The sequence below is a fragment of the Leptonotus elevatus genome, chromosome 4, assembly GCF_054856555.1.
Source record: "Leptonotus elevatus isolate MCC_2025b chromosome 4, RoL_Lele_1.0, whole genome shotgun sequence".
In the NCBI taxonomy this organism is placed as follows: Eukaryota; Metazoa; Chordata; class Actinopteri; order Syngnathiformes; family Syngnathidae; genus Leptonotus; species Leptonotus elevatus.
Genome location: NC_141242.1, coordinates 3,227,135 through 3,249,024, shown reverse-complemented (window position 1 = coordinate 3,249,024; position 21,890 = coordinate 3,227,135). Strand labels below are relative to the sequence as shown.

Sequence of the window (21,890 nt, the reverse complement as noted above, 5' to 3'; positions counted from 1 at the left end):
GACTAAAACTAAACTAAAATTAAGCATTTTTATAAATGACTAAAACCAATACAAACTAACAGAACTATCCTAAAAACTTATTAAAACTAAGTAATACACTTTAAAAAAAAAAAAAAGGAAAAAAGAAAATTAATACCGAAACTAACTAAAATTAAGCTTCTTCTTTTTTTTAATAACTACAATTAATCAAAACTAATATAAACTCATAATATACATTTTTAAAAAACACACAAAAAGAAAACTAATACTTAACTATCTAAACCTAAACTAAAAATAAGCATAAAAAAAAAAAACTAAAACTAATCAAAACGAACGAAACCACCCTGAAATCAAAAATTTAAACTAACTAAATTTAAAACTCAAAACAAAATAAAAACTAACGAATATGAAAATTCCCAAACTATAACAACCCTGCGGCTGTCATGACCGGTTGGTCCTCTCTTGCAGGGCGACCTGGTGGCGTGCGGCGTCCTGTCGGGCAACAGGCACTTCGAGGGCCGCCTCTGCGACTGCATTCGGGCCAACTACCTGGCCTCGCCGCCCTTCGTGGTGGCGTACGCCATCGCGGGCACGGTGGGCATCGACTTTGAAAAAGAAGCTTTGGGTGTGACCTCGGACGGGACCGAGTTGTACCTTCGCGACATCTGGCCGTCCCGGGAGGAGGTGCAACGGACGGAGGAGGACGCCGTCATCTCCGCCGTCTTTAAGGATCTCAAGGCCAGGATGGAGGTACGGGCGCACGGGCATTGCATGCCTCGCACCTTTCAAAAAGTTAGCACTTAACGTTGTGGATGGCTTGTAAGGACTTGAAACAAAACTGGTGATTAACTCATTCACTCCCAGCCGTTTTCACTGAAGCAACCCCCTTCGCTCCCGGCTGTTTAACTGGATTTTGACTGATTTTGCAAGGCCCACAGAATATTGTGTTCTATTGCTATAAAAACGTAGAACCTACCAAAAGAAAGATGAGAGTCTCTTCTTTCATCAGGAAAAAAAAAGTGTATTTGTAGCTATTTCCATTTCGCGGCAATTAGCATTAGAATATAGCTAAGTTTAATCATTATTCACAAATCTGTTGAAAACGGTGGGGGGAAAGAGCTTGTTTGCAACATGGCCCTTGTTGATCTCTTATACTCTTGCTACCTGATGGCCATTTTCTGAAATAACTACCATTGCTTTAAGCGACCTCTTCAAATCAGAAGCTGTATCAAAGCCCTTCTGTATGAAAAACATTTTTATTTTTTAAACACGTATAAATATGTTTTTGAGAGTGACAAGGTACTAAAATACGTATTTATATGTTTTTGGGTTTGAATGAGTTAAGTTGCAGGGTTTCCGTAGGTTATTAAAATGGATTTTTGCTCAAATGAAGGCCATAGATGGCATTAAATATGATGTTGAAAGACATTAAAAATGTAAATAAACGCCCAACATGAAGCACTAATGCCACATAGTGGCAGATAATTAGCTCAACACAAATCTGGCTCAATGGTTCACACTCGTTTCAAACTTTACAAACTACTGTCAATGAACTAAAAGATAAACAAATTTGTATTTGGTAACCATATTTTTTCAATTTTATCTTAATGAGTATAAGAAACCTGAAAAATATATTTTATTTTACATTAGGAACACACATAAATTGTGATTAATTCACGATTAATCGAGAGTCAATGATGGAAATTATACAAATTGTTATCGACTGACAGGCCTAATATATAAACAATAAATGCACATATGTATGTTTGTATTAAGTTGCAATAAAAACAGCATTAAAAGCATAACATTTTATTTAATGATACCTGCAGAAACCCTGAGTTGGGTTCTCAAAATATTTGTTGTCATAACTGACCATTTTTGTATGAACTCTGATCTTCTCGCTTTCCAGAAAGGGAACACGTTCTGGAGCAGCGTGGAGTGTCCCGAGTCTGTCGTCTTTCCGTGGGACGTCAAGTCCACGTACATCCGCTCGCCGTCCTTCTTCAGCAAATTAGTACGTTTGGGCCCTCGCCAGCCCGTGCGCTCCAAAAGCAAAAAACGAAAATTTGACACCTTTGCCTCTGTCTGTGTCTGAAGAGTAAAGAAGTCCCGCCCCCTCAGTCGATAGACAACGCCCACGCTTTGCTCTTCCTCGGCGACAAGGTGACCACCGATCACATCTCGCCCGCGGGCAGCATCGCCCGGGTCAGCGCCGCCGCCAAGTACCTGCTCAGCAAAAGGTGCAATCGCCATTGGTTCGATGCAACAATCATAAGCATAATATTGAAAATAGTGAATATTATTATGACCTATAATTGTCTCGTGGCATGCGGCAGGCTGACTCCTCGGGAGTTCAACTCGTACGGCTCTCGGCGGGGCAACGACGCCGTGATGACCAGAGGGACGTTCGCCAGCATCAAGCTCCAAAATCGACTGCTGGGCAAAGCGGGGCCCAAAACGCTCCACGTTCCATCAGGACAAACGGTGAGAACGCAGATGAGCAGTTTTACAGTTTTTGGCTTGGGTGATTTGGTTTAGTTGAGTTTTTTTGTGTTACAAGTCAAACTTTAAATTATAAGCAAGCTTTATACTCTCATTTCATTCACGAGGGCACACCCCTAAAAGGTACACACCATATTGTTTTTTTCTCCAATTTTTTTTTATACAATACAATGATGTATGTAATTTAAAAAGAATCATGTTGCGGTGGCCTGGAACAGATTAATTTCAATTTAATTCAACAGGAACAATTTATTTGATTGACATCTGCCATTATAAATGCAATGAACATTATTTTTGACAGCAATAGTTCTAAAAAAAAAAAAAAAAAAAAAAAAACATTGATCACCTCCCAATAATTCTTTCTCCGTATTATTTAAAAATTCATTTTTCAACTACATTGAACTGTTTTCTGCTTTAGTGCTCAAGCATTTATAGTGTTGTTTTGGCGCCCTCTTGTGGCTGCATAGTGTCAAGGACGCATACTATGGGTCAAAAGATTTAGAACACCCCCATTTTCCTTTTTAGTTTAAACCCCTACTTTGAAACCCTAACCCTAGTTTAAAACCCTACTTTGAAACCCTAACCCTAGTTTGAAACCCTAACCCTAGTTTAAACCCCTACTTTGAAACCCTAATCCTAGTTTAAAATCCTACTTTGAAACCCTAACCCTAGTTTAAACCCCTACTTTGAAACCCTAACCCTAGTTTAAAATCCTACTTTGAAACCCTAACCCTAGTTTAAACCCCTACTTTGAAACCCTAACCCTAGTTTGAAACCCTACTTTGAAACCCTAACCCTAGTTTGAAACCCTACTTTGAAACCCTAACCCTAGTTTAAACCCCTACTTTGAAACCCTAACCCTAGTTTAAATCCCTACTTTGAAACCCTAACCCTAGTTTAAACCTCTACTTTGAAACCCTAACCCTAGTTTAAACCCCTACTTTGAAACCCTAACCCTAGTTTAAATCCCTACTTTGAAACCCTAACCCTAGTTTAAACCCCTACTTTGAAACCCTAACCCTAGTTTAAACCCCTACTTTGAAACCCTAACCCTAGTTTAAACCCCTACTTTGAAACCCTAACCCTAGTTTAAACCCCTAATTGAAACTGTATCCCTAGTTTAAACCCCTACTTTGAAACCCTAAGCCTAGGTTAAACCCCTACTTTGAAACCCTAACCCTAGTTTAAACCCCTAGTTTGAAACCCTAACCCTAGTTTGAAACCCTAACCCTAGTTTAAACCCCTAGTTTGAAACCCTAACCCTAGTTTAAACCCTTAGTTTGAAACCCTAACCCTAGTTTAAACCCCTACTTTGAAACCTTAACCCTAGTTTAGACCCCTACTTTGAAACCCTAACCCTTGTTTAAACCCCAAGTTTGAAACCCTAACCCTAGTTTAAACCCCTAGTTTGAAACCCTAACCCTAGTTTAAACCCCTAGTTTGAAACCCTAACCCTAGTTTAAAACCCTAGTTTGAAACCCTAACCCTAGTTTAAACCACTACTTTGAAACCCTAACCCTAGTTTGAAACCCCTAGTTTGAAACCCTAACCCTAGTTTAAACCCCTAGTTTGAAACCCTAACCCTAGTTTAAACCCCTAGTTTAAACCCCTAGTTTGAAACCCTAACCCTAGTTTAAACCCCTACTTTGAAACCCTAACCCTAGTTTAAACCCCTAGTTTGAAACCATAACCCTAGTTTAAACCCCTACTTTGAAACCCTAACCCTAGTTTAAACCCCTAGTTTGAAACCCTAACCCTAGGTTAAACCCCTAGTTTGAATCCCTAACCCTTGTTTAAACCCCTAGTTTGAAACCCTAACCCTAGTTTAAACCCCTAGTTTGAAACCCTAACCCTAGTTTAAACACCTAGTTTGAAACCCTAACCCTAGTTTAAACCCCTAGTTTGAAACCCTAACCCTAGTTTAAACCCCTAGTTTGAAACCCTAACCCTAGTTTAAACCCCTAGTTTGAAATCCTAACCCTAGTTTAAACCCCTACTTTGAAACCCTAACCCTAGGTTAAACCCCTACTTTGAAACCCTAACCCTAGTTTAAACCCCTACTTTGAAACCCTAACCCTAGTTTAAACCCCTAGTTTGAAACCCTAACCCTAGTTTAAACCCCTAGTTTGAAATCCTAACCCTAGGTTAAACCCCTAGTTTGAAACCCTAACCCTAGTTTAAACCCCTAGTTTGAAACCCTAACCCTAGTTTAAACCCCTACTTTGAAACCCTAACCCTAGTTTAAACCCCTAGTTTGAAACCCTAACCCTAGTTTAAACCCCTAGTTTGAAACCCTAACCCTAGTTTAAACCCCTACTTTGAAACCCTAACCCTAGTTTTAAACCCTAGTTTGAAACCCTAACCCTAGTTTGAAACCCTACTTTGAAACCCTAACCCTAGTTTGAAACCCTAACCCTAGTTTTAAACCCTAGTTTGAAACCCTAACCCTAGTTTAAAACCCTAGTTTGAAACCCTAACCCTAGTTTAAACCCCTAGTTTGAAACCCTAACCCTAGTTTAAACCCTTAGTTTGAAACCCTAACCCTAGTTTAAACCCCTACTTTGAAACCTTAACCCTAGTTTAGACCCCTACTTTGAAACCCTAACCCTAGTTTAAACCCCAAGTTTGAAACCCTAATCCTAGTTTAAACCCCTAGTTTGAAACCCTAACCCTAGTTTAAACCCCTAGTTTGAAACCTTAACCCTAGTTTAAAACCCTAGTTTGAAACCCTAACCCTAATTTAAACCACTACTTTGAAACCCTAACCCTAGGTTAAACCCCTACTTTGAAACCCTAACCCTAGTTTAAACCCCTAGTTTGAAACCCTAACCCTAGTTTAAACCCCTACTTTGAAACCCTAACCCTAGTTTAAACCCCTAGTTTGAAACCCTAACCCTAGGTTAAACCCCTAGTTTGAAACCATAACCCTAGTTTAAACCCCTACTTTGAAACCCTAACCCTAGTTTAAACCCCTAGTTTGAAACCCTAACCCTAGGTTAAACCCCTAGTTTGAATCCCTAACCCTTGTTTAAACCCCTAGTTTGAAACCCTAACCCTAGTTTAAACCCCTAGTATGAAACCCTAACCCTAGTTTAAACACCTAGTTTGAAACCCTAACCCTAGTTTAAACCCCTAGTTTAAAACCCTAACCCTAGTTTAAACCCTTAGTTTGAAACCCTAACCCTAGTTTAAACCCCTAGTTTGAAATCCTAACCCTAGTTTAAACCCCTACTTTGAAACCCTAACCCTAGGTTAAACCCCTACTTTGAAACCCTAACCCTAGTTTAAACCCCTACTTTGAAACCCTAACCCTAGTTTAAACCCCTACTTTGAAACCCTAACCCTAGTTTAAACCCCTAGTTTGAAACCCTAACCCTAGTTTAAACCCCTAGTTTGAAATCCTAACCCTAGGTTAAACCCCTAGTTTGAAACCCTAACCCTAGTTTAAACCCCTAGTTTGAAACCCTAACCCTAGTTTAAAACCCTAGTTTGAAACCCTAACCCTAGTTTAAACCCCTAGTTTGAAACCCTAACCCTAGTTTGAAACCCTAGTTTGAAACCCTAACCCTAGTTTGAAACCCTAGTTTGAAACCCTAACCCTAGTTTTAAACCCTAGTTTTAAACCCTAACCCTAGTTTGAAACCCTAACCCTAGTTTAAACCCCTAGTTTGAAACCCTAACCCTAGTTTAAACCCCTAGTTTGAAACCCTAACCCTAGTTTAAACCCCTAGTTTGAAACCCTAACCCTAGTTTAAACCCCTACTTTGAAACCCTAACCCTAGTTTAAACCCCTACTTTGAAACCCTAACCCTAGTTTAAACCCCTACTTTGAAACCCTAACCCTAGTTTAAACTCCTACTTTGAAACCCTAACCCTAGTTTAAACCCCCAGTTTGAAACCCTAACCCTAGTTTAAACCCCTAGTTTGAAACCCTAACCCTAGTTTAAACCCCTAGTTTGAAACCCTAACCCTAGTTTAAACCCCTAGTTTGAAACCCTAACCCTAGTTTAAACCCCTAGTTTGAAACCCTAACCCTAGTTTAAACCCCTACTTTGAAACCCTAACCCTAGTTTTAAACCCTAGTTTGAAACCCTAACCCTAGTTTGAAACCCTACTTTGAAACCCTAACCCTAGTTTGAAACCCTAACCCTAGTTTGAAACCCTAGTTTGAAACCCTAACCCTAGTTTAAAACCCTAGTTTGAAACCCTAACCCTAGTTTAAACCCCTAGTTTGAAACCCTAACCCTAGTTTAAACCCTTAGTTTGAAACCCTAACCCTAGTTTAAACCCCTACTTTGAAACCTTAACCCTAGTTTAGACCCCTACTTTGAAACCCTAACCCTAGTTTAACTCTTTGACTGCCAGACGTTTTCAGAAAAGGGATGCCGCCAGTGCCAGCCGATTTAAGCATTTTGACTGATTTTCAAGGTCCACAGAAAATGTTCTGTTTGGACTATGGAAACACACGTACTACCAAATGAAAGATTGGACTTTCATCTTTCATCAGAAAAAAAGAGTTTGTTTCTACCTTATTCCGTTCTTTAGTAATCAACAATAGAAAATGGTTAGTTTGACCCAATTTCGCCCGTGTTGGACCAAAATACGGAGAAATCAAGCTTTTAGTGAAACGATATTATTTCATGCATTCTAGTGAATTTGACACTTCTTTTTGTCCATGAATGATGCCACAAACACCTAAATAGTGCTTTACTTCTATAAAACACTACCACCAAGAATGAAAAAGTGTTTTTTGATAGCAAAATACGTTTATTTACATTCAACAGTGTAACAATTTGACAACAATTTGGCAAACTATTTACAAATGTGTGCAACTGTGGTGCTATTTACAAATATGTGGATGTTTCAACGACAGTTTTTCTTTTTGTAACACTCTCCTGCGTGCAAGGAGACGCAACAGCATTTGCACAAGATTGCCTCTTCGCGTGCGCCACTTTCTTGCCGGCCGTTTTTTTCCGGGGAATAGCAAGTACATACTGCAGTGTGTCATCAAGTCTAATATCAGGATCATGCTACGGTTACGTTACGGTGGTGTTACGTCTCGCTTCCCCGTGTCCTTCAGTTGCTATACCGGGTTGGTAGGAGATGCTCTGATCCATTTTATCCACTCCATTCATGGTGGCATCGTAGTCCAGAAACAGTGTCTTCTCCGTGATCAGACTGTACCCGCTCCTCCGATGAATATGCATTGGACTCGGGGTACTCTTCATTGTCCGATCGAATGTCCGCTTGTGCAGCTCCGCGTTTTCCGGCCTTAGCAGCGCTAGCCGCGCTAGCCGCGCTAGCCGCGCTTTGCCGGTGGGGCTTACTACGTGTTCATAACAGTCACGTTGGCGTAGAGTCATCTTCATCATCATCATCAATCTGCATTGGTCGATGCCAACTCTCCATCGCCCGATCGAATGTCCGATTGTGTAGAAGTACCCGGCCGGCTATTGTGCGCGTTTTCCGGCCTTAGCAGCGCTAGCCGCGCTAGCCGCGCTTAGCCGTGAGGCTTACTACGTGTTCATAACAGTCACGCCAAAGCTTCCAACTTTGGCGTAGAGCTCGTTGTCATCATCATCGTTGACATCAATGCGCTTTTTAGTATTGATTGATGCTTTCCGTCTTTGAAAAAAATGCTCAAGCTGAGCTGCTTGTAACCGGTTGCTTGGTCAAGCCATTGTGGCTTGGATCAGCCATTGTCTCCTCAACACTCTAGCTCCGCCTCACGTCTTCTACTGACGCCCACGGTGGGCGGCCCATCCAACCTTGTGCAAAGAGAGTCATCGCTGCCCTCTAGGGGCCAAAACGAGTCTTTGACTAATCAGATCAGCCTGATTCTTTCAGCACAGCTGCCCAAGGCTTTCCTGCACCCGTTTTTGAAAAAAAAAAAAAAAAACATAGGGGACGTCTTTTAACGTCCTCGGCGCCCTTCCCTAGGTTTATGCTAAACGTTTTATAACGTTTATGGCAGTCAAAGAGTTAAACCCCAAGTTTGAAACCCTAACCCTAGTTTAAACCCCTAGTTTGAAACCCTAACCCTAGTTTAAACCCCTAGTTTGAAACCCTAACCCTAGTTTAAAACCCTAGTTTGAAACCCTAACCCTAGTTTGAAACCCTAACCCTAGTTTAAACCCCTAGTTTGAATCCCTAACCCTTGTTTAAACCCCTAGTTTGAAACCTTAACCCTAGTTTAAACCCCTAGTTTGAAACCCTAACCCTAGTTTAAACCCCTAGTTTGAAATCCTAACCCTAGTTTAAACCCCTACTTTGAAACCCTAACCCTAGTTTAAACCCCTACTTTGAAACCCTAACCCTAGTTTAAACCCCTAGTTTGAAACCCTAACCCTAGTTTAAACCCCTAGTTTGAAATCCTAACCCTAGGTTAAACCCCTAGTTTGAAACCCTAACCCTAGTTTAAACCCCTAGTTTGAAACCCTAACCCTAGTTTAAACCCCTAGTTTGAAACCCTAACCCTAGTTTAAACCCCTAGTTTGAAACCCTAACCCTAGTTTAAACCCCTACTTTGAAACCCTAACCCTAGTTTAAACCCCTACTTTGAAACCTTAACCCTAGTTTAGACCCCTACTTTGAAACCCTAGTTTAAACCCCAAGTTTAAAAGCCTAACCCTAGTTTAATCCCCTAGTTTGAAACCCTAACCCTAGTTCAAACCCCTAGTTTGAAACCCTAACCCTAGTTTAAAACCCTAGTTTGAAACCCTAACCCTAGTTTAAACCACTATTTTGAAACCCTAACCCTAGTTTGAAACCCCTAGTTTGAAACCCTAACCCTAGTTCAAACCCCTAGTTTGAAACCCTAACCCTAGTTTAAAACCCTAGTTTAAAACCCTAACCCTAGTTTAAACCACTATTTTGAAACCCTAACCCTAGTTTGAAACCCCTAGTTTGAAACCCTAACCCTAGTTTAAACCCCTAGTTTGAAACCCTAACCCTAGTTTAAACCCCCAGTTTAAACCTCTAGTTTGAAACCCTAACCCTAGTTTAAACCCCTACTTTGAAACCCTAACCCTAGTTTAAACCCCTACTTTAAAACCCTAACCCTAGTTTTAAACCCTAGTTTGAAACCCTAACCCTAGTTTGAAACCCTACTTTGAAACCCTAACCCTAGTTTGAAACCCTAGTTTGAAACCCTAACCCTAGTTTGAAACCCTACTTTGAAACCCTAACCCTAGTTTGAAACCCTAACCCTAGTTTTAAACCCTAGTTTGAAACCCTAACCCTAGTTTAAAACTCTAGTTTGAAACCCTAACCCTAGTTTAAACCCCTAGTTTGAAACCCTAACCCTAGTTTAAACCCCTACTTTGAAACCTTAACCCTAGTTTAAACCCCAAGTTTGAAACCCTAACCCTAGTTTAAACCACTACTTTGAAACCCTAACCCTAGTTTGAAACCCTTAGTTTGAAACCCTAACCCTAGTTTAAACCCCTAGTTTGAAACCCTAACCCTAGTTTAAACCCCCAGTTTAAACCCCTAGTTTGAAACCCTAACCCTAGTTTAAACCCCTACTTTGAAACCCTAACCCTAGTTTAAACCCCTAGTTTAAAACCATAACCCTAGTTTAAACCCCTACTTTGAAACCCTAACCCTAGTTTAAACCCCTACTTTGAAACCCTAACCCTAGGTTAAACCCCTAGTTTGAATCCCTAACCCTTGTTTAAACCCCTAGTTTGAAACCCTAACCCTAGTTTAAACCCCTAGTTTGAAACCCTAACCCTAGTTTAAACACCTAGTTTGAAACCCTAACCCTAGTTTAAACCCCTAGTTTGAAACCCTAACCCTAGTTTAAACCCCTACTTTGAAACCCTAACCCTAGTTTAAACCCCTACTTTGAAACCCTAACCCTAGTTTAAACCCCTAGTTTGAAACCCTAACCCTAGGTTAAACCCCTACTTTGAAACCCTAACCCTAGTTTAAACCCCTACTTTGAAACCCTAACCCTAGTTTAAACCCCTAGTTTGAAACCCTAACCCTAGTTTAAACCCCTAGTTTGAAATCCTAACCCTAGGTTAAACCCCTAGTTTGAAACCCTAACCCTAGTTTAAACCCCTACTTTGAAACCCTAACCCTAGTTTTAAACCCTAGTTTGAAACCCTAACCCTAGTTTGAAACCCTACTTTGAAACCCTAACCCTAGTTTGAAACCCTAACCCTAGTTTGAAACCCTACTTTGAAACCCTAACCCTAGTTTGAAACCCTAACCCTAGTTTTAAACCCTAGTTTGAAACCCTAACCCTAGTTTAAAACCCTAGTTTGAAACCCTAACCCTAGTTTAAACCCCTAGTTTGAAACCCTAACCCTAGTTTAAACCCCTACTTTGAAACCTTAACCCTAGTCTAGACCCCTACTTTGAAACCCTAACCCTAGTTTAAACCCCAAGTTTGAAACCCTAACCCTAGTTTAAACCCTTAGTTTGAAACCCTAACCCTAGTTTAAACCCCTACTTTGAAACCTTAACCCTAGTTTAGACCCCTACTTTGAAACCCTAACCCTAGTTTAAACCCCAAGTTTGAAACCCTAACCCTAGTTTAAACCCCTAGTTTGAAACCTAACCCTAGTTTAAACCCCTAGTTTGAAACCCTAACCCTAGTTTAAAACCCTAGTTTGAAACCCTAACCCTAGTTTAAACCACTACTTTCAAACCCTAACCCTAGTTTGAAACCCCTAGTTTGAAACCCTAACCCTAGTTTAAACCCCTAGTTTGAAACCCTAACCCTAGTTTAAACCCCTAGTTTAAACCCCTAGTTTGAAACCCTAACCCTAGTTTAAACCCCTACATTGAAACCCTAACCCTAGTTTAAACCCCTAGTTTGAAACCCTAACCCTAGTTTAAACCCCTAGTTTGAATCCCTAACCCTTGTTTAAACCCCTAGTTTGAAACCCTAACCCTAGTTTAAACCCCTAGTTTGAAACCCTAACCCTAGTTTAAACACCTAGTTTGAAACCCTAACCCTAGTTTAAACCCCTAGTTTGAAACCCTAACCCTAGTTTAAACCCCTAGTTTGAAACCCTAACCCTAGTTTAAACCCCTAGTTTGAAACCCTAACCCTAGTTTAAACCCCTAGTTTGAAACCCTAACCCTAGTTTAAACACCTAGTTTGAAACCCTAACCCTAGTTTAAACCCCTAGTTTGAAACCCTAACCCTAGGTTAAACCCCTAGTTTGAAACCCTAACCCTAGTTTAAACCCCTAGTTTGAAACCCTAACCCTAGTTTAAAACCCTAGTTTGAAACCCTAACCCTAGTTTAAACCCCTAGTTTGAAACCCTAACCCTAGTTTGAAACCCTAGTTTGAAACCCTAACCCTAGTTTGAAACCCTAGTTTGAAACCCTAACCCTAGTTTGAAACCCTAGTTTGAAACCCTAACCCTAGTTTTAAACCCTAGTTTGAAACCCTAACCCTAGTTTGAAACCCTAACCCTAGTTTAAACCCCTAGTTTGAAACCCTAACCCTAGTTTAAACCCCTAGTTTGAAACCCTAACCCTAGTTTAAAACCCTAGTTTGAAACCCTAACCCTAGTTTGAAACCCTAACCCTAGTTTAAACCCCTAGTTTGAATCCCTAACCCTTGTTTAAACCCCTAGTTTGAAACCTTAACCCTAGTTTAAACCCCTAGTTTGAAACCCTAACCCTAGTTTAAACCCCTAGTTTGAAATCCTAACCCTAGTTTAAACCCCTACTTTGAAACCCTAACCCTAGTTTAAACCCCTACTTTGAAACCCTAACCCTAGTTTAAACCCCTAGTTTGAAACCCTAACCCTAGTTTAAACCCCTAGTTTGAAATCCTAACCCTAGGTTAAACCCCTAGTTTGAAACCCTAACCCTAGTTTAAACCCCTAGTTTGAAACCCTAACCCTAGTTTAAACCCCTAGTTTGAAACCCTAACCCTAGTTTAAACCCCTAGTTTGAAACCCTAACCCTAGTTTAAACCCCTACTTTGAAACCCTAACCCTAGTTTAAACCCCTACTTTGAAACGTTAACCCTAGTTTAGACCCCTACTTTGAAACCCTAGTTTAAACCCCAAGTTTAAAAGCCTAACCCTAGTTTAATCCCCTAGTTTGAAACCCTAACCCTAGTTCAAACCCCTAGTTTGAAACCCTAACCCTAGTTTAAAACCCTAGTTTGAAACCCTAACCCTAGTTTAAACCACTATTTTGAAACCCTAACCCTAGTTTGAAACCCCTAGTTTGAAACCCTAACCCTAGTTCAAACCCCTAGTTTGAAACCCTAACCCTAGTTTAAAACCCTAGTTTGAAACCCTAACCCTAGTTTAAACCACTATTTTGAAACCCTAACCCTAGTTTGAAACCCCTAGTTTGAAACCCTAACCCTAGTTTAAACCCCTAGTTTGAAACCCTAACCCTAGTTTAAACCCCCAGTTTAAACCTCTAGTTTGAAACCCTAACCCTAGTTTAAACCCCTACTTTGAAACCCTAACCCTAGTTTAAACCCCTACTTTAAAACCCTAACCCTAGTTTTAAACCCTAGTTTGAAACCCTAACCCTAGTTTGAAACCCCTACTTTGAAACCTTAACCCTAGTTTAAACCCCAAGTTTGAAACCCTAACCCTAGTTTAAACCACTACTTTGAAACCCTAACCCTAGTTTGAAACCCTTAGTTTGAAACCCTAACCCTAGGTTAAACCCCTACTTTGAAACCCTAACCCTAGTTTAAACCCCTACTTTGAAACCCTAACCCTAGTTTAAACCCCTAGTTTGAAACCCTAACCCTAGTTTAAACCCCTAGTTTGAAATCCTAACCCTAGGTTAAACCCCTAGTTTGAAACCCTAACCCTAGTTTAAACCCCTACTTTGAAACCCTAACCCTAGTTTAAACCACTACTTTGAAACCCTAACCCTAGTTTGAAACCCTTAGTTTGAAACCCTAACCCTAGGTTAAACCCCTACTTTGAAACCCTAACCCTAGTTTAAACCCCTACTTTGAAACCCTAACCCTAGTTTAAACCCCTAGTTTGAAACCCTAACCCTAGTTTAAACCCCTAGTTTGAAATCCTAACCCTAGGTTAAACCCCTAGTTTGAAACCCTAACCCTAGTTTAAACCCCTACTTTGAAACCCTAACCCTAGTTTTAAACCCTAGTTTGAAACCCTAACCCTAGTTTGAAACCCTACTTTGAAACCCTAACCCTAGTTTGAAACCCTAACCCTAGTTTGAAACCCTACTTTGAAACCCTAACCCTAGTTTGAAACCCTAACCCTAGTTTTAAACCCTAGTTTGAAACCCTAACCCTAGTTTAAAACCCTAGTTTGAAACCCTAACCCTAGTTTAAACCCCTAGTTTGAAACCCTAACCCTAGTTTAAACCCCTACTTTGAAACCTTAACCCTAGTTTAGACCCCTACTTTGAAACCCTAACCCTAGTTTAAACCCCAAGTTTGAAACCCTAACCCTAGTTTAAACCCTTAGTTTGAAACCCTAACCCTAGTTTAAACCCCTACTTTGAAACCTTAACCCTAGTTTAGACCCCTACTTTGAAACCCTAACCCTAGTTTAAACCCCAAGTTTGAAACCCTAACCCTAGTTTAAACCCCTAGTTTGAAACCTAACCCTAGTTTAAACCCCTAGTTTGAAACCCTAACCCTAGTTTAAAACCCTAGTTTGAAACCCTAACCCTAGTTTAAACCACTACTTTGAAACCCTAACCCTAGTTTAAACCCCTAGTTTGAAACCCTAACCCTAGTTTAAACCCCTAGTTTGAAACCCTAACCCTAGTTTAAACCCCTAGTTTAAACCCCTAGTTTGAAACCCTAACCCTAGTTTAAACCCCTACATTGAAACCCTAACCCTAGTTTAAACCCCTAGTTTGAAACCCTAACCCTAGTTTAAACCCCTAGTTTGAATCCCTAACCCTTGTTTAAACCCCTAGTTTGAAACCCTAACCCTAGTTTAAACCCCTAGTTTGAAACCCTAACCCTAGTTTAAACACCTAGTTTGAAACCCTAACCCTAGTTTAAACCCCTAGTTTGAAACCCTAACCCTAGTTTAAACCCCTAGTTTGAAACCCTAACCCTAGTTTAAACCCCTAGTTTGAAACCCTAACCCTAGTTTAAACCCCTAGTTTGAAACCCTAACCCTAGTTTAAACACCTAGTTTGAAACCCTAACCCTAGTTTAAACCCCTAGTTTGAAACCCTAACCCTAGGTTAAACCCCTAGTTTGAAACCCTAACCCTAGTTTAAACCCCTAGTTTGAAACCCTAACCCTAGTTTAAAACCCTAGTTTGAAACCCTAACCCTAGTTTGAAACCCTAGTTTGAAACCCTAACCCTAGTTTGAAACCCTAGTTTGAAACCCTAACCCTAGTTTGAAACCCTAGTTTGAAACCCTAACCCTAGTTTTAAACCCTAGTTTGAAACCCTAACCCTAGTTTGAAACCCTAACCCTAGTTTAAACCCCTTGTTTGAAACCCTAACCCTAGTTTAAACCCCTAGTTTGAAACCCTAACCCTAGTTTAAACCCCTACTTTGAAACCCTAACCCTAGTTTGAAACCTTAGTTTGAAACCCTAACCCTAGTTTGAAACCCTAACCCTTGTTTTAAACCCTAGTTTGAAACCCTAACCCTAGTTTGAAACCCTAGTTTGAAACCCTAGTTTGAAACCCTAACCCTAGTTTTAAACCCTAGTTTGAAACCCTAACCCTAGTTTGAAACCCTAGTTTGAAACCCTAACCCTAGTTTGAAACCCTAGTTTGAAACCCTAACCCTAGTTTGAAACCCTTACCCTAGTTTTAAACCCTAGTTTGAAACCCTAACCCTAGTAAGAAACCCTAGTTTGAAACCCTAACCCTAGTTTGAAACCATAATTTGAAACCCTAACCCTAGTTTAAAACCCGTTTGAAACCCTAACCCTAGTTTAAACCCCCTAGTTTGAAACCCTAACCCTAGTTTGAAACCCTAGTTTGAAACCCTAACCCTAGTTTGAAACCCTAGTTTGAAACCCTAACCCTAGTTTGAAACCCTAACCCTAGTTTAAACCCCTAGTTTGAAACCCTAACCCTAGTTTAAACCCCTAGTTTGAAACCCTAACCCTAGTTTAAACCCCTACTTTGAAACCCTAACCCTAGTTTGAAACCCTAACCCTAGTTTAAACCCCTAGTTTGAAACCCTAACCCTAGTTTAAACCCCTAGTTTGAAACCCTAACCCTAGTTTAAACCCCTACTTTGAAACCCTAACCCTAGTTTAAACCCCTAGTTTGAAACCCTAACCCTAGTTTAAACCCCTACTTTGAAACCCTAACCCTAGTTTAAACCCCTAGTTTGAAACCCTAACCCTAGTTTAAACCCCTACTTTGAAACCCTAACCCTAGTTTAAACCCCTACTTTGAAACCCTAACCCTAGTTTTAAACCCTAGTTTGAAACCCTAACCCTAGTTTGAAACCCTAGTTTGAAACCCTAACCCTAGTTTGAAACCCTAGTTTGAAACCCTAACCCTAGTTTGAAACCCTACTTTGAAACCCTAACCCTTGTTTTAAACCCTAGTTTGAAACCCTAACCCTAGTTTGAAACCCTAACCCTAGTTTGAAACCCTAACCCTAGTTTTAAACCCTAGTTTGAAACCCTAACCCTAGTTTGAAACCCTAGTTTGAAACCCTAACCCTAGTTTGAAACCCTACTTTGAAACCCTAACCCTAGTTTGAAACCCTAACCCTTGTTTTAAACCCTAGTTTGAAACCCTAACCCTAGTTTGAAACCCTAGTTTGAAACCCTAACCCTAGTTTTAAACCCTAGTTTGAAACCCTAACCCTAGTTTGAAACCCTAGTTTGAAACCCTAACCCTAGTTTGAAACCCTAGTTTGAAACCCTAACCCTAGTTTGAAACCCTAGTTTGAAACCCTAACCCTAGTTTTAAACCCTAGTTTGAAACCCTAACCCTAGTAAGAAACCCTAGTTTGAAACCCTAACCCTAGTTTGAAACCATAATTTGAAACCCTAACCCTAGTTTAAAACCCGTTTGAAACCCTAACCCTAGTTTAAACCCCCTAGTTTGAAACCCTAACCCTAGTTTGAAACCCTAGTTTGAAACCCTAACCCTAGTTTGAAACCCTAGTTTGAAACCCTAACCCTAGTTTGAAACCCTAACCCTAGTTTAAACCCCTAGTTTGAAACCCTAACCCTAGTTTAAACCCCTACTTTGAAACCCTAACCCTAGTTTAAACCCCTAGTTTGAAACCCTAACCCTAGTTTAAACCCCTACTTTGAAACCCTAACCCTAGTTTAAACCCCTACTTTGAAACCCTAACCCTAGTTTAAACCCCTACTTTGAAACCCTAACCCTAGTTTTAAACCCTAGTTTGAAACCCTAACCCTAGTTTTAAACACTAGTTTGAAACCCTAACCCTAGTTTGAAACCCTAACCCTAGTTTGAAACCCTAACCCTAGTTTGAAACCCTAGTTTGAAACCCTAACCCTAGTTTGAAACCCTAGTTTGAAACCCTAACTCTAGTTTGAAACCCTAACCCTAGTTTGAAACCCTAACTCTAGTTTGAAACCCTAACCCTAGTTTGAAACCCTAACCCTAGTTTGAAACCCTAGTTTGAAACCCTAACCCTAGTTTGAAACCTTAGTTTGAAACCCTAACCCTAGTTTAAACCCCTAGTTTGAAACCCTAACCCTAGTTTAAACTCCTACTTTGAAACCCTAACCCTAGTTTAAACCCCTAGTTTGAAACCCTAACCCTAGTTTAAACCCCTAGTTTGAAACCCTAACCCTAGTTTAAACCCCTACTTTGAAACCCTAACCCTAGTTTTAAACCCTAGTTTGAAACCCTAACCCTAGTTTGAAACCCTAGTTTGAAACCCTAACCCTAGTTTGAAACCCTAACCCTAGTTTAAACCCCTAGTTTGAATCCCTAACCCTTGTTTAAACCCCTAGTTTGAAACCTTAACCCTAGTTTAAACCCCTAGTTTGAAACCCTAACCCTAGTTTAAACCCCTAGTTTGAAATCCTAACCCTAGTTTAAACCCCTACTTTGAAACCCTAACCCTAGTTTAAACCCCTACTTTGAAACCCTAACCCTAGTTTAAACCCCTAGTTTGAAACCCTAACCCTAGTTTAAACCCCTAGTTTGAAATCCTAACCCTAGGTTAAACCCCTAGTTTGAAACCCTAACCCTAGTTTAAACCCCTAGTTTGAAACCCTAACCCTAGTTTAAACCCCTAGTTTGAAACCCTAACCCTAGTTTAAACCCCTAGTTTGAAACCCTAACCCTAGTTTAAACCCCTACTTTGAAACCCTAACCCTAGTTTAAACCCCTACTTTGAAACCTTAACCCTAGTTTAGACCCCTACTTTGAAACCCTAGTTTAAACCCCAAGTTTAAAAGCCTAACCCTAGTTTAATCCCCTAGTTTGAAACCCTAACCCTAGTTCAAACCCCTAGTTTGAAACCCTAACCCTAGTTTAAAACCCTAGTTTGAAACCCTAACCCTAGTTTAAACCACTATTTTGAAACCCTAACCCTAGTTTGAAACCCCTAGTTTGAAACCCTAACCCTAGTTCAAACCCCTAGTTTGAAACCCTAACCCTAGTTTAAAACCCTAGTTTGAAACCCTAACCCTAGTTTAAACCACTATTTTGAAACCCTAACCCTAGTTTGAAACCCCTAGTTTGAAACCCTAACCCTAGTTTAAACCCCTAGTTTGAAACCCTAACCCTAGTTTAAACCCCCAGTTTAAACCTCTAGTTTGAAACCCTAACCCTAGTTTAAACCCCTACTTTGAAACCCTAACCCTAGTTTAAACCCCTACTTTAAAACCCTAACCCTAGTTTTAAACCCTAGTTTGAAACCCTAACCCTAGTTTGAAACCCCTACTTTGAAACCTTAACCCTAGTTTAAACCCCAAGTTTGAAACCCTAACCCTAGTTTAAACCACTACTTTGAAACCCTAACCCTAGTTTGAAACCCTTAGTTTGAAACCCTAACCCTAGGTTAAACCCCTACTTTGAAACCCTAACCCTAGTTTAAACCCCTACTTTGAAACCCTAACCCTAGTTTAAACCCCTAGTTTGAAACCCTAACCCTAGTTTAAACCCCTAGTTTGAAATCCTAACCCTAGGTTAAACCCCTAGTTTGAAACCCTAACCCTAGTTTAAACCCCTACTTTGAAACCCTAACCCTAGTTTTAAACCCTAGTTTGAAACCCTAACCCTAGTTTGAAACCCTACTTTGAAACCCTAACCCTAGTTTGAAACCCTAACCCTAGTTTGAAACCCTACTTTGAAACCCTAACCCTAGTTTGAAACCCTAACCCTAGTTTTAAACCCTAGTTTGAAACCCTAACCCTAGTTTAAAACCCTAGTTTGAAACCCTAACCCTAGTTTAAACCCCTAGTTTGAAACCCTAACCCTAGTTTAAACCCCTACTTTGAAACCTTAACCCTAGTTTAGACCCCTACTTTGAAACCCTAACCCTAGTTTAAACCCCAAGTTTGAAACCCTAACCCTAGTTTAAACCCTTAGTTTGAAACCCTAACCCTAGTTTAAACCCCTACTTTGAAACCTTAACCCTAGTTTAGACCCCTACTTTGAAACCCTAACCCTAGTTTAAACCCCAAGTTTGAAACCCTAACCCTAGTTTAAACCCCTAGTTTGAAACCTAACCCTAGTTTAAACCCCTAGTTTGAAACCCTAACCCTAGTTTAAAACCCTAGTTTGAAACCCTAACCCTAGTTTAAACCACTACTTTGAAACCCTAACCCTAGTTTAAACCCCTAGTTTGAAACCCTAACCCTAGTTTAAACCCCTAGTTTGAAACCCTAACCCTAGTTTAAACCCCTAGTTTAAACCCCTAGTTTGAAACCCTAACCCTAGTTTAAACCCCTACATTGAAACCCTAACCCTAGTTTAAACCCCTAGTTTGAAACCCTAACCCTAGTTTAAACCCCTAGTTTGAATCCCTAACCCTTGTTTAAACCCCTAGTTTGAAACCCTAACCCTAGTTTAAACCCCTAGTTTGAAACCCTAACCCTAGTTTAAACACCTAGTTTGAAACCCTAACCCTAGTTTAAACCCCTAGTTTGAAACCCTAACCCTAGTTTAAACCCCTAGTTTGAAACCCTAACCCTAGTTTAAACCCCTAGTTTGAAACCCTAACCCTAGTTTAAACCCCTAGTTTGAAACCCTAACCCTAGTTTAAACACCTAGTTTGAAACCCTAACCCTAGTTTAAACCCCTAGTTTGAAACCCTAACCCTAGGTTAAACCCCTAGTTTGAAACCCTAACCCTAGTTTAAACCCCTAGTTTGAAACCCTAACCCTAGTTTAAAACCCTAGTTTGAAACCCTAACCCTAGTTTGAAACCCTAGTTTGAAACCCTAACCCTAGTTTGAAACCCTAGTTTGAAACCCTAACCCTAGTTTGAAACCCTAGTTTGAAACCCTAACCCTAGTTTTAAACCCTAGTTTGAAACCCTAACCCTAGTTTGAAACCCTAACCCTAGTTTAAACCCCTTGTTTGAAACCCTAACCCTAGTTTAAACCCCTAGTTTGAAACCCTAACCCTAGTTTAAACCCCTACTTTGAAACCCTAACCCTAGTTTGAAACCTTAGTTTGAAACCCTAACCCTAGTTTGAAACCCTAACCCTTGTTTTAAACCCTAGTTTGAAACCCTAACCCTAGTTTGAAACCCTAGTTTGAAACCCTAGTTTGAAACCCTAACCCTAGTTTTAAACCCTAGTTTGAAACCCTAACCCTAGTTTGAAACCCTAGTTTGAAACCCTAACCCTAGTTTGAAACCCTAGTTTGAAACCCTAACCCTAGTTTGAAACCCTTACCCTAGTTTTAAACCCTAGTTTGAAACCCTAACCCTAGTAAGAAACCCTAGTTTGAAACCCTAACCCTAGTTTGAAACCATAATTTGAAACCCTAACCCTAGTTTAAAACCCGTTTGAAACCCTAACCCTAGTTTAAACCCCCTAGTTTGAAACCCTAACCCTAGTTTGAAACCCTAGTTTGAAACCCTAACCCTAGTTTGAAACCCTAGTTTGAAACCCTAACCCTAGTTTGAAACCCTAACCCTAGTTTAAACCCCTAGTTTGAAACCCTAACCCTAGTTTAAACCCCTAGTTTGAAACCCTAACCCTAGTTTAAACCCCTACTTTGAAACCCTAACCCTAGTTTGAAACCCTAACCCTAGTTTAAACCCCTAGTTTGAAACCCTAACCCTAGTTTAAACCCCTAGTTTGAAACCCTAACCCTAGTTTAAACCCCTACTTTGAAACCCTAACCCTAGTTTAAACCCCTAGTTTGAAACCCTAACCCTAGTTTAAACCCCTACTTTGAAACCCTAACCCTAGTTTAAACCCCTAGTTTGAAACCCTAACCCTAGTTTAAACCCCTACTTTGAAACCCTAACCCTAGTTTAAACCCCTACTTTGAAACCCTAACCCTAGTTTTAAACCCTAGTTTGAAACCCTAACCCTAGTTTGAAACCCTAGTTTGAAACCCTAACCCTAGTTTGAAACCCTAGTTTGAAACCCTAACCCTAGTTTGAAACCCTACTTTGAAACCCTAACCCTTGTTTTAAACCCTAGTTTGAAACCCTAACCCTAGTTTGAAACCCTAACCCTAGTTTGAAACCCTAACCCTAGTTTTAAACCCTAGTTTGAAACCCTAACCCTAGTTTGAAACCCTAGTTTGAAACCCTAACCCTAGTTTGAAACCCTACTTTGAAACCCTAACCCTAGTTTGAAACCCTAACCCTTGTTTTAAACCCTAGTTTGAAACCCTAACCCTAGTTTGAAACCCTGGTTTGAAACCCTAACCCTAGTTTTAAACCCTAGTTTGAAACCCTAACCCTAGTTTGAAACCCTAGTTTGAAACCCTAACCCTAGTTTGAAACCCTAGTTTGAAACCCTAACCCTAGTTTGAAACCCTAGTTTGAAACCCTAACCCTAGTTTTAAACCCTAGTTTGAAACCCTAACCCTAGTAAGAAACCCTAGTTTGAAACCCTAACCCTAGTTTGAAACCATAATTTGAAACCCTAACCCTAGTTTAAAACCCGTTTGAAACCCTAACCCTAGTTTAAACCCCCTAGTTTGAAACCCTAACCCTAGTTTGAAACCCTAGTTTGAAACCCTAACCCTAGTTTGAAACCCTAGTTTGAAACCCTAACCCTAGTTTAAACCCCTAGTTTGAAACCCTAACCCTAGTTTAAACCCCTACTTTGAAACCCTAACCCTAGTTTAAACCCCTAGTTTGAAACCCTAACCCTAGTTTAAACCCCTACTTTGAAACCCTAACCCTAGTTTAAACCCCTACTTTGAAACCCTAACCCTAGTTTAAACCCCTACTTTGAAACCCTAACCCTAGTTTTAAACCCTAGTTTGAAACCCTAACCCTAGTTTTAAACCCTAGTTTGAAACCCTAACCCTAGTTTGA

The 21,890-nt window shown here is 40.3% G+C and overlaps 1 protein-coding gene across 1 annotated transcript in view; it reads left to right on the top strand.

The window, feature by feature from the left end:
• Positions 1–21,890, top strand: part of ireb2 (iron-responsive element binding protein 2) — a 42,745-nt gene that overhangs the window by 9,828 nt on the left and 11,027 nt on the right. The window contains exons 15-18 of the mRNA XM_086074323.1: positions 448–729; positions 1,889–1,993; positions 2,077–2,219; positions 2,316–2,463. Of these exons, the coding sequence (XP_085930449.1) occupies positions 448–729; positions 1,889–1,993; positions 2,077–2,219; positions 2,316–2,463 (678 nt within the window). The remainder of the gene's footprint in view (positions 1–447; positions 730–1,888; positions 1,994–2,076; positions 2,220–2,315; positions 2,464–21,890) is intronic.